The 12727-nt window shown below is 37.7% G+C and overlaps 1 protein-coding gene across 1 annotated transcript in view; it reads right to left on the bottom strand.

The window, feature by feature from the left end:
• The window catches only part of LOC145460653 (CXXC-type zinc finger protein 1-like), a 22740-nt gene extending 10018 nt beyond the window's left edge, over positions 1 to 12722 (bottom strand). The window contains exons 1-9 of the mRNA XM_081445533.1: positions 12689 to 12722; positions 12379 to 12474; positions 8051 to 8121; positions 7003 to 7103; positions 6380 to 6489; positions 5465 to 5551; positions 4834 to 4908; positions 3988 to 4071; positions 3669 to 3737 (exon numbers count right to left, since the gene is read on the bottom strand). Coding sequence (XP_081301659.1) covers positions 3669 to 3737; positions 3988 to 4071; positions 4834 to 4908; positions 5465 to 5551; positions 6380 to 6489; positions 7003 to 7103; positions 8051 to 8121; positions 12379 to 12474; positions 12689 to 12721 — 726 coding nt within the window. The 5' untranslated portion in view covers position 12722. The remainder of the gene's footprint in view (positions 1 to 3668; positions 3738 to 3987; positions 4072 to 4833; positions 4909 to 5464; positions 5552 to 6379; positions 6490 to 7002; positions 7104 to 8050; positions 8122 to 12378; positions 12475 to 12688) is intronic.
• Positions 12723 to 12727: the final 5 nt, after the last annotated feature.

The raw sequence follows: 12727 nt of genomic DNA, 5'->3' as shown, positions 1-12727 counted from the left end.
TGTGTCTACCTTGGTAGTCTGCTACGGCTTTTCCCCTTTGCAGTGTGTATGTTTCAAGGTTGTATTTTCATTCAAGGTCCAAACATTACGCACAAATTAATTACTACTGGTGCTTTAAGTTGATTTTCGTTCATTTTAAATTCAACAATACGCTGAAGCAGCAAACGTGACAATTTAGCTTTTCACGCCAACTTTGTAACTTGATACTTTTGTTTTCCTCGCAAAGCCATGTAATATGAAACCCCTGTTTTCTCCAAAACATACGGAAGATGTCCTTGTTTTTTGGAGATAAATGAAAGAAAGTTAAATATCTGATGTAGTGATGAAGAAACGGAACAGAGACGATGTTTTACTAAAAATGCAAATTTTTACCGATGAACAAGAACTAATTTAATTATCAGATAGTCACGAAATACCACTTTCTTTTTCTGTTGCCACCTTTGTTGTTAACAATAAAACAATTCAAAATTAACACACAACGATATTGATGGCTGAGAAACTTTTCAACGAAAAGTATTGAAGATAAACAGCGCTACTTGGCCGATATGAATGAGTCTCCTCAAAGACTGATTAAATTAATTTGCGCTTTCATTAGGTGCCACGGCGTCTGCAGCAATATTTGAGCATTTTCCTGGTTTCTTTTGTTACAAATTCACAATTTGCGGAGTATTAACGCCACTAGCTTGAGAACTTTTTGGTCTCTCTTACAGACACAATTAAGGCAAGAAATAAACAAGTCGCTAAGGAGAAGCAATATATTTGAACTCTGACAAGCACACTATTGTAGATTGAAAACAGCAGATGATATTTGTTGAACCGACCTGTTTGTAATTCTAAAAGCTACGCAGCCACAGTAACGTTTCACTTTTGCAATAAAAAGGGACAACTGGCGCTACCTGAAAAATAACTGCCGTCCTTGGTCACATGACACGATATATAAAATACTGCGTGTAAAGATAGTGTATAACACTAACAATGCTAGAACGCATGCGTCTTACATGTTGAGCTCTACCATAAGGAAAACCACTCAACATTTGTGCGTGATTCCGTATGCAATGTATCCTTCACCTAATATAGAAGCCACGAACCCTAACTAATCTACGCATACGTTTAGGGCAAATTAGTTTTGTTCTAAGGAGAATGGTACCACAAGGAGAGCAAGGGGTTACCTGAAACAAATATATAGCTTTGCGATGTTCAAAGTTAAGCGACGGCGATGGAATGTGTTTTACGTAGAGTACACATGTACCTTTCCCACCCTACTCCCATTACTTCCTTGCCTCTAGACTAATTAATTAATTGAAATTAATTAATTAAACAAACATTAAAGTTTACACCTTAGCGCCATAGGGCCATAGGGCCATAGTGCCATAGTGCCATAGTGCCATAGCGCCTTAGTTCCTTAGCGCCAGGCAACCCCCATAACCATCCCAATAGTACACTCTGCACTAAAAACTGGCTGGGTCCTGGTTTTACTTTGAGGTAATTTTGCTTGAAAGGCCTATCAGGTTAGTCAAAGTCCTTTTGCTACACATTCATAGACCGAGCTGAAGGTGAGGCGCACAAACTTACCAAAAGAGAACAAGACCAATCTTTCCCAGTATGGACTGTACATACCAATTAACAAATAAAGAAGCCTCGACTGTGCTCTGTTCTGTTGTAAAGCACGCAGGAAGCGGTAGAGTACGAAAGAAGTGTAGGGGAAAACACGAGACGTAGTCGAGTGTTTTTCCCTACTTCTTGAGTGCTCTATCGCTTCCTAAGTGCTTTACAACAGAACAGAGCACAGTCGAGGCTTCTTTATTTGTTTTATGATAAAGAATCAGATAATTTCCCCACGCATTCGGCTGAATTTTCAAACCAAACTTTATTTTTCCAAACGAGCAAAAGTGGCGTCAGCCGTGCACTGTTCTCTGATAAAGGACGCTAAAATAAGCCAATCGCAATCCTTAGAATTGTTCAAATAATTTGATTGGCTAACAAAGCGACACCTGTCAATCACAAACTGGACTTCAGCTAAGCTTTCAGTTTCGAGTAGTTTGAGCGGCTTTCGAGAGAAGAACGATGCCTTCAAAGTTCGCTTTTAAGTTAATTTTTAATACGGATCTAAAGGCAGGTAACGGTTTATAGTCCAGAGGAATCCGGCCGTATTGTGGCCAATGAAAACGAGCACTTTTCCAGTCGAAATTACGAAACGCGGAGCTCAAAGCTTGTGGATGAAAATGCGAAATGCCGAGTTGAATTTGAAAGGAGCTACAGTTATTTACGGCTTGTAGCCGCATGCAGCAAGAGTGCCCGAACTAGCGTAAAAGTTAGAAAGACTTAACGGCTCCCACTGGTTCTACTCCGAGCACAGAAGAGACTATCAGAGCACGTTTTGCACTGACCACTCGTCGGTTTACTTCGCTGAGATGACCGGAGAATGAGCGTTACTACACTGCATGTAAGTGTTGTTTGAGCAATTGAGCATTTTTACAAAAATAAAGTTTCTCATCATAAACAGAGACAGTTCAATGGTTGTTTTCTGTCGTTGTTTTACTTCTTAGTATAATTTCTGCCTTCGTAACAAATATAATGTCTTTATCGAAGCACTGTTTAGGTTGAGAATTTGTTTATTTCGCTACAGCTTTACAAGTTTTGTCGGCGGGAATCTAGCAAAATTTGTTATTTTAGTACAGTTTTAACACTACTGTTGCTAACAATGGTCTCTGTGTGCCATATTTACTGCAGAAAAATAGCTCGCTTCCACTGCGTTTGTCTGAGTCACAGGGGATGTTTAACTTGGGTAAAATTTGTCAAAATTCCGAAGCAAAAATTTGGAAGCCAACTTACCGTCATCAACCCGTGCTCTGTTCTCTGATAAAGCACGCTGTTTCAGTCAATCAGAGCGCGCGTTATATGGAAACTTTATTATAATTAAGTCTAAAAAAGTTTCTAATATATTTTGGTATACAAGAATATTGACCAAGCGTGCATGCCTTTAAAAATAAATCTAAATATACCTTTATTTACCCTCGGCCTGTATATGTTTATTAGCTAAGTTCTCTTCTTGCGTGTCATTGGACCGAGACGCAACCATGGTTTAAAACAAAAGAAAAACAGGAAAATAATACATCCTGAAACAGCAATCTTGAGTATGGTTTCTCGAAACTTGATACATGGTGTAGCTCTAAAACGCATAGTACTTGGTATCAAGAAGTTACGGGTGTTATGTTGTCTAGGAAAGTAAATTAAAGTCACCGTTACAATATTAGTGACGGGACAAGTAACAAACTGATTCATACAAATTTCGACCAATTTACTGGCTTTTCAGGGCCTACATGTTCGGGGAAATTTCCCGCGAAATGGTATTTCAGCGATAATAAGTCGAATTTTCAGGATACTTATAACTTCAATGCGCGCGAATTTTCGAACCAAGCTTACCGATAGTAGGTTTTGCTACAGTGGTGTAATTCAGCAATAATTCGGGTTTTTTTTTTCGCAAATGCGATGCAAATTTTAGAGCAAACTTTAACTCTGATCATCAATTGCCCAGGCGTTTTGTCTCTCAGGCGTTTCAAGTAGAGTATGTGAATTGTCTTTTTGCAAATTTTTGTATTAGAAAGCAATTAACCTAACGTACCACACTAGCGTATTCTCTCACAAGTCTATCAACTACATCTACAAACCTTTCTACTTTCAGATGACTTTGCATGCTTCATCTTCACTGCTTTGCGCTGTTTTCTTGGAGTCAAACTCTGATGCAAGAAGAAATAATGAAAAAATTTTAACAAACGATTTATGTTTCAAAACGTGTGGTGCGTGCCTATATGTATTTCATATATAACTCCACAATCTATTCAAGAACATAAACTATTGCCTAAATAGATTTCTCGCACTGATTAGTGCTGAGTTAATTTAAACTAGGCTAAAATGCAAGATCTTTACATTATATCAACTCATATGACAGGATTATTTCACATTCATCGTCAATCCTGTTCAATGTACCTCTATGTCAATGTCAAGATCTTCTCTCCTAGCCTCTTCTCCTTTTAGCATGTCCCTGTAGGTGGAGCCGCCTCTCAACAGAACCTGAAAAATAGCTACTCAATTTGTTGTATGTGGTTCAATGTAATTTAGGCTAAGTAAACGCGAAACAAGATTGCTGGCCAGCAGTCTCCCTCAGAGTGAGTTCAGGGTGGCCGGGGCATTTGTGCAGGGGCACCTGGATTTTACAGCTCGGCTTCGGATGTCAAATCATTCTGCATGTTTTTCGCTGTTGGACAGTGCTCATTAAGCTTTTCTCCCAGCCCACCAGTCCCCCTTTGGCTTGAGGGTAAGTATGTGGTAAGCATCCTGTGTTTCCACTGTTTTTTCAGTGTGACGGTACCTGGTGGTTGCCGCTCACAGGGTTGTCATGGATACCCTACGTGCACGGTTTAGTTTGATCTCAGGCTCCACCATCCTGTCAGGGACCATTCCCCAAGCTCATTGTTTGTTGATGAGTTTAACCAGGTACAACCACACAAACTTTGAAACTCGTTAACCACACAAAATTTAAGTTTTGTGTGCTGCACGTAGACCTAAAGATATTTTTATACCATGTTTACCAAACTGTCTAGTGAGTTTATGCACATGTAGATTACACAAGTACATGGATGCATGTATCAATATTATACCTCAAGGTCCATGCCGTAAGTTGCAGAGTGACCAAGTTTTTTCCCGTTCAACTCATGGCCCAAGCATGTTCACGCAGGCCATAAATCCGTAAAAAGGAGGATCCGTAACTTACTGTACGTACCATAATTGATGAAGACAAAGTTAGTAAGATACAATATTTATTACATCTCTTACCCTTGACTTCAGAAGGCACTGCCGTAGGCGACATTTTTGTCTCATCTTGTTGGGGCCACCAAACTTCTTCATGTCCTGAAAGCATGTGCAATGGACAGTAAGACAGTCTGTCTGACTGACTGACTGACAGACTCTCATACTGTCTGTCTGAGTGATTGATGGACTGACTGTCTGATTGTGACTAACTTGTGATTGTCTTGACTGTGTCTGACAGTCTGTCTGTGTGATTAACTGACTGAGCACCTATTTGACAGACTGACTGACTGTCTGACTAGCAATATGACTGACTGACTGTCTGACTGACGGACTGTCAGGCTGACTGACTGATTGACTCTAGTCTAAAGGAAGCAAGGCTTCATTAAGGAAAAAGTGATATGAGTATTTTCAGGCTAGTCCAGACAAAACAATAAGTTTATTGAATAATTTCTTAGAAACAGATTTTGTGATAAAAATTGGTGATAAGAAGTTACAATGTTTCAACCTCTCTGAGGTCATTGCCCAACTTTTTATCCCTAATTTTTTAAATAAAAATAAGTTTATTATGAAAAAAAAATCAATATGAAAATGTCAGAGGTTATCTTTATTGAGGACAATCCCAAAATTCAACATAACTAGTAGTATTACAAAGCACCTTGCAAAAGTCACATTGGCCACAGTCCTCTGTCTTTACACATGCAACACATTCTCCACATGTTCTCTTGGACCTCTTTCGCTCACTCTACAGTACAAAAGAAGATTCACAGTCACAAAAGGTGTAAAGTCTTTCAAAATTTAGGGTAACCACCTTCAATATTATAAAATGTAAGTAGTACTTTCTACTTAAATACAGTAAAAATACTTGTTAAAGGCCTTCAAGTAACATATTGAAAATTATACTTTCAGCTCAGTTTAGCAAGGAATTCCACTATCAATCAGCATCCCAATGTAGTGTACCCGTAGCACTGTTCGAAATTGACCACACCTACATTAGGCCCTGTTTAGATGGCAAACTTCAGTGGTATTTAATTCAGAGAACAAACTTGTCATAATAATCAAAGTTAACTGAGGGAAATGGTTAGGAAGGTCAGCAAACATCAAAGAAGCAAACAAACAGGCTAAGATTTACATGTATCTTGCCCAAGAAGGTCCTTGACCCTGCATATCTTTTGTTTTATGCTCATCCATATGTTATGTCATCCAATATAATGACCTTTTGTATTTTGCCAGGTTTTGTGCAGGGTCAGTTCCCAAAATAGTCAACAAAAACATACATTACAACAAAGAACTTTGCCAGGTTTCGTTCCCATTTCCCCTTATTAACAATGTAATAATTCATTTAGATTTGTCAAAAATCTAAAGAATATTTTTAATCACTGTAGCTTTAATACTGGATACCAATAGGCCAATTTCAACATATACCTGATGCCTGATGCAAAAACAAAAAACAAAAAAACAGAGTATGAAATTTTCACTCTCGACAAATTCAGACTAGTATATATTACAGGTGTGTGGTCACAGGGTAATCTGACACAAACATCCGATCATTTGATGTGAAGGAAAGACATACATCATCTTTACTTGAATCCTGTTTTTCCTTTTTCTCTGATTGGATTTTGTCACTTTTCTCTGGTTTAGGTTTCTTGATCCTGTACTTGATGCAAAGATCTGGATTGCTTTCTGGAATAAAAAAAAAGGAAAAAGAAATCAAAGTAGCACAACATTTTATTAAACACTTCCAGAGGCCCGTTTCTCGAAGGTTCCAGAAAGTTCTCGCACCCGCAAAGCCATAGCAAAGTCTCAAACCTTATGATTACAGAGCTGTTTTGTTCACGTATTCTAAATATTAACAGAGGTTCTTTTCATACAAGAAGTTCCAGGCATGTACACCTCTCAGTTTTTAGATGCAGAGAAATTAAAAATGGCTTTGCATGCCTGAAAAGTTTCCGGGCCTTTCAAGAAACGGGCCCCAGTTCTGTTTCAAGCTCACTAACTAAAAGATTGGTTATTCATAGTAAATGGTTTGCATCAAGGGGTATCTGTAACTCATTCAGTGGGATTTCCTGCATGAGGATAGCTCTGAAAAGAACTGTTGTTCGTGACTTATTCTATCAACATAATAATATTATACTCTTTCTTCAGTATAAAAGCAAGTCAAAAATAGTGTGTGGCTCTTTAAAGAGGATAGCTTACCTAGACATTCCCTGCAATAGTACTGCTTGATTTCTTTTGCCTCCAACTTTGTAATACCAATACAGTCCCCGTGGAACCACTCATCACATTTGTCACAACAGCTGCACAAAAGAGATATTCAGAATTAAATCAAAAGATTAATTTACCTTCATCATTACCTGTATATTTCTTCACAAAACCTTTCACTGGCTGCAACAGAACCACCTTGTTTACTGGTATTTTTGATACTTTCAAAATTAAAATTAAGGCTATAGCTGCTACAAGAAAAATGTAGAAGAACTAACAACAACGATGACCACAACAAATTATTTGTACAGTCTAATGCTATGATTTAATTATTAATGGACCATTTCTGAGTTACCTTGTGCCTCTGTTTAAAAACGAGTCTGCATGCAAAACCTCTCATATGAAAATGAGTATGATTCGCATGAAAATGAACTTGTAGGCAGAACACATTTTCATGTGAATGGTTTGAAACAAAGACTTGTTTTGACACAGAGGTATGAGGTAACTCAGGAATGGCTCATTTCTATTTGTATAATTTTGCCTTGCATTCATTATATAAATTCATTTTTACACCTTTATGAACTTGCAGAATTTGTATTCCTTATTTTTCATCACCTTAACAATGGCGTCATGAAGACACCAAAACATCAGTTTTTATCGTTAGTTTTTGCTCACTAATATAAAATTTTCATAAAAAAAAAAGAAAATCAGTAGCAGGACACCCAAAATAACTATAAGAAGCTAAACCAGTGGGTGAAAACTACAACATTTTGTACATCAGACTACACATAAAAATAATAGGTTCACTGTTAATAAATAAATAATTATAAGTTTAAAATAATAAGGAAATAAACAAAATTAATTATTGATACACATCATGTAAATTAATTTATACAGTCATGTACATTATTTTGCCAATTATTATTAATTGCTTGTCTCTCTTATAAAACTGATTATAGATTACCACAGAATTATTGATTCAAACCCTTACATACATTGTATCATGTTATCATTCTGATTATACAAGCCTGCAGACACTTACATCATAAATCGGCTGGTGTCTGAAGTACGACAAACACAGTAGAAAGCATCATCCTTCTTTGCCTTTTCTTCCTGTATTAAAAACCACAAATAAATCAGTTAACCCCGTGACGCCTGTGCCAACTGTAACCGCCTGTGTGAAAAACTCCTCCAATTCCCTGTGTCACCCGTAACCACCCGAAAAAAAAGCATGTGGGGGCAATCGTCTTTCCTACCCTCCCTGAAGACTTCTTGGTCCTCTTATCATTCCATTGTTCTCTTGTTCTTGGGGACAAAATAAACCAATCAGAATGGACTTTCTGATAACATTTTTAGAGGACTTTAGGGGTCCTATAAAGCTGGTTTTTCTTCTTAAAATCATGCGCTTGAAAAGAGCAGGTAATCATGCACGTTGCGGGTCAAATCTGAAAACTTCCAAGGTCTCATTTTCATTCCTAACATGGAGAAATAACTGCTTTGAGATTTAAAATAGAAAGGAAAAATACAAATCAATGTTTAAGTGGCCTCAGAATAAAGGATCAAGGATTAATCAGTCCTCAAACCTTTCTGGTGGAGAATTTTTTCTTTCTACAACTGCCATGAAAACACGACGATTGGAGTACTTTCAAGTAAGTTTTGAATACAGATTGCAAATTTCAAGCTGAAGCTCTTTGGACTTAAGAAACAAACATGGTAAATGTACATTACTACTTCAAAGTTGAATTCCACTCTTGCAATAATCGGTAACGCCATGGGCATTAAAATGACTGCAAAAGTGGTCAGCAAAAACTCAAGCTTTCCCTTAATTAGCATGAAGAATTAATTTGAACATGCGGCCATTCCCACGTTTGGGAATATTTTTTTAAATAGGTTTCTTCCCATCAATTTGAATGAAAATTTATTGCTATTGAACTTCCTTTCACATTTCTTTCATTTGGTTCCCTGTACCTGCACGCTGGATTAATATATTTCTGCATATTTAGTTTACCGTGACGTCCATGCGGTTTGTTTATTTAGTTTATATTCGCTTCATTCAAATATATTTTTGGACTCTTATTCAGCTACTACAGAAGTGCAGAGGAAAGAACTAAGTGGCCACTAATTTAACGCAGTTGAAATACGATTGATCTCAAAATAATTAGTTTTTGTCATTTTTTGATTTACAACTTTCATTTTTCTTTCGCAGCGCTGTAATGTATTTCTTCGCATGGCAAAGAAATTATTTGATTTCTTGTTTTCAGATTGATTTTTAGATGCCTTTCACATTTATTTTCCCTTGTTTTCTCAAATGCTAGCTGTTATAGCACACAAATGGAAATTCTGTTGTATTTGGTTTCATTTTACCATCCGAAGTCAATATTTAACTCATTTTCGCATATTCAATTTTCTTGGATTCTGTGGGACATTTTATCGTGCGGTAAAGAAATACATTGTAACTAATAATCTGACTACCTAGCACTATTCATTATTAGGTTAAGTTTGCTTTCAAGGCTGGTGGCCAATGAAAGGCCAAGTGGGTCAGCACTTATCTCCAGTTTCCACCTTGTGAAGCAACTAGGAGTATTCCCAGTAATAAATTACAGGTTTACCCCATGCCCCACTGTTCACAGTACATATGCTGGTACCAATTTATGCACACCTGGGTGGAGAGAGGCCTTGTAGAGTGAAGTACCTTACCCAAGAACAGAACATAGCAATCCCAGGAAGCCAGGACTTGAGCCTGCAATCCTTAATCCAAAGGCCAGCACACTTACAGTACTGCTCAACAGTACCGCTCAACCGTCTCATTTCTCGCAAGACAAGTCTCGTTTCCCTCGAGACGTTTCTCTTTTCTCGCGAGACGCGTCTCGTCTCTCTCGAGAATCACTGAAGTGTCTAGTATATGGCATATATTACGTGTAAGAAAACAGTTACCTGTAACTATTGCTGCTCTGCAGTTCATTGTCAAATCGATGGGACCATCCAACATAAAATATGAATCGATCGTTTGCTCGATTCATATTGAACAAAGATAATATTGAACATTGAATGTAACTACAAGTAGAATTACATGCGTTTCAATTCATGCGATCACGGGGGCAAAGAGTTGATTTTGCGAATCTTGCTCACTCCAAATGATTCAGTTACCTACATTTGCTTGTTCTTCAATAACCGCTAACTCAAACAAACATTTAATTTTGTGTACGAGAAAAACATTCAGGCTTTTGGCATGCGCCAGTGAGTCAATTGTTTATAAATGGGAGTCATAAATTGTTGAAAAAATGATAAATGTATCTCCGGTTCTCTTTGGCATAAATCGTTCATTCAAATGCTAAAATACTATATCTTCGAAGACAGGAGTTTTTATCAAGGTTTCTGAGATGCACCGTTTACAATAGTTTTAAATTTTTCTGCTAGCGCGAGTTTTGTCTAGCGGTACGCATGGACGAGCCGACAACATTAATGAACTTTATTGTTCTCTGAAACGTCAAGACAAACACTAAAAACGTTTCCAGTTCCATTTGGCATAAATCGTTCATTCAAACGCCAAAATACTATATCTTTGCAGACAAGAGTTTCTTATAATGTTTATGTGATGCGAAGTTTACATTAAGTCAATGTTTTTGCAAGGGAAAGTTCTGTCTCGCCGCAGTCATTTAATACACCAATGAAGTTTGTTTTGCAAAGCGTCGTGGCAAAAACATCGCCCGTTCTATTTGGTATAAATCGTTTTTTCAAATGGTACAATACTCTCTCTTTAGCAGATAGAATATTTGTTGCTCGACAGCGAAGATTTCGAGCGGTATGTGAGTAAACATTTTATATATCGGCCAATACAGCGGTCCAGTTATAACTAGTCGAGGTTTCATGATCAAAGCGTGGTTCCGCATGTTCACAAGTTTGAATAAAATGTTATTCGAGGTTTCATGAACAAAGCGTGTGTCGCATGTTTACAAGTGTGAACAAAAAGTTAGTCAAGATTTCATATGCAAAGCAAGCATTCACAAGTTTGAATAAATAAGTTATTCGAATGTGAAGGGAAGTGATTTATGATCAAAGCATGGTTTCGCGTGTTCACAACCTTTGAATAAAAAGTTAATCAAGGCTTCATGTGCAAAGCGTGTGTTTACAAGTTTGAATATTAAGCTATTCAACGGATCACTTAGCGTCATTTCGCATGGTCACAATCTTTGGATAAAAAGTTAGTCAAATTTTCCGACAAATCAGTCGGGAGCGATAGTTAACAAAACATAGGCGGCGCTGCTGTGTTGACTTAGTGATTGCGATCGCGTCTTTAACTTGCAACATGTAGATTGGGTGACAAAACTCTACATGTTGTTTCATGAGCGCTACATTTTGATTATCAACTGTATGAATCACGTTTAGAATTGCAAACAAACCTTGTTTTAAGATCTATACAATAAGAGAATTGATACAACTGTAAAACATATTTGTAAACACGAGTGACTGTCACCGACAATTCAGATACCTTCAACTTTTATCATGCATGTATTTACAAACACTAAACGTTAAGCAAGTCTGGCTGGAATAAAAAAAGCTTGGCCGATGTATATGAAACAATAGTGGATGCTTGAGAACTTATAATACACACATGGTACACATGCATTGCTGATGAGAACGGAAATCGTGTCAACCACGCTAATCGATACAATACAATACAGAAGTCTTATACATAAAACAGGTTTTGAATACCGACGAATGCAAAGTATTGGTACTTCCAGTGCACTCGCGAGAAATGAGACACATCTCATTTCTCTGCAGACTCCTCTCGTTTCTTTCGAGACAAGTCTCGTGAGAAACGAGACGCGTCTCGCAAGACAGTGATAACTTACTTGTGAGCGGTACTGTACCATTAGCTTGATATAACTCCCACCTATTTCTCGCCAATAGCCATCACATGTATTTACCCAGTCACAGGTGTGGCCATATGCAACATTTACACATATTTACAGGTCAAGACCACTCCAGCTGCTCAATGTTGGCACAGCTGAGGCAATTACACTTCATAAAGAGTGGTTTGCGAGCAGGCTCACCTCTGCGTTGCACGCATGAGTGGCAAAGAGCAAGTCAGCAGGGACAAGTCTGTTGAAGAGGCGCCACTCACATGTGTGCTCCAAAACATGAGCCTGCTTGCAGGTTGACAAAGAAAGACCTACATCTGTATTAAATAACCCAGGGCCAATGAAATTTAGCTAATAACACATGACTTTTGTGGTCAGCTAATGAGAACAGACTGCAGGCTGATACACAATGGCATGAAAAGCAAACTAAAAAACCCTGTTTTCTTTGCACCATAAGTTAGTCAAATAACAGAGAGATGAATTTACGTGTGCAATCACTTTACAGTACCTTGGCCGCTTCTGCCTTTTCTTGTGTTGCAAGCAAGTAATTCACCTTTGCTTGTCTTTCAGGTAAGATATTAAATATGCGAGCCACCTCCTTGTGCTACAAGGGCAAATACAAAATTAATTATCTTTACACATTTCCATATAAGCTTAAGTGTAAGCTTACATGCCTTGCAATACTTGTGGATGAAATGACTTTAGCCTCATACAGACTGGGACTATTTTCTCCCTTATACTTTCCATCCTCATAGCAGAAAACAAAGATTAAATTAACTGCTTAAGAGTTAAGCTTAGGGTGTTCAGTTCATAAATACCTTCTGTCCACCATTTTCACCTTCGTCCGCCATCTTGCC

The sequence above is a fragment of the Orbicella franksi genome, chromosome 11 (assembly GCF_964199315.1).
Source record: "Orbicella franksi chromosome 11, jaOrbFran1.1, whole genome shotgun sequence".
In the NCBI taxonomy this organism is placed as follows: domain Eukaryota; kingdom Metazoa; phylum Cnidaria; class Anthozoa; order Scleractinia; family Merulinidae; genus Orbicella; species Orbicella franksi.
The sequence above is the reverse complement of the archived record's forward strand: the minus strand, read 5'-3'. Positions and strand labels throughout refer to the sequence as shown.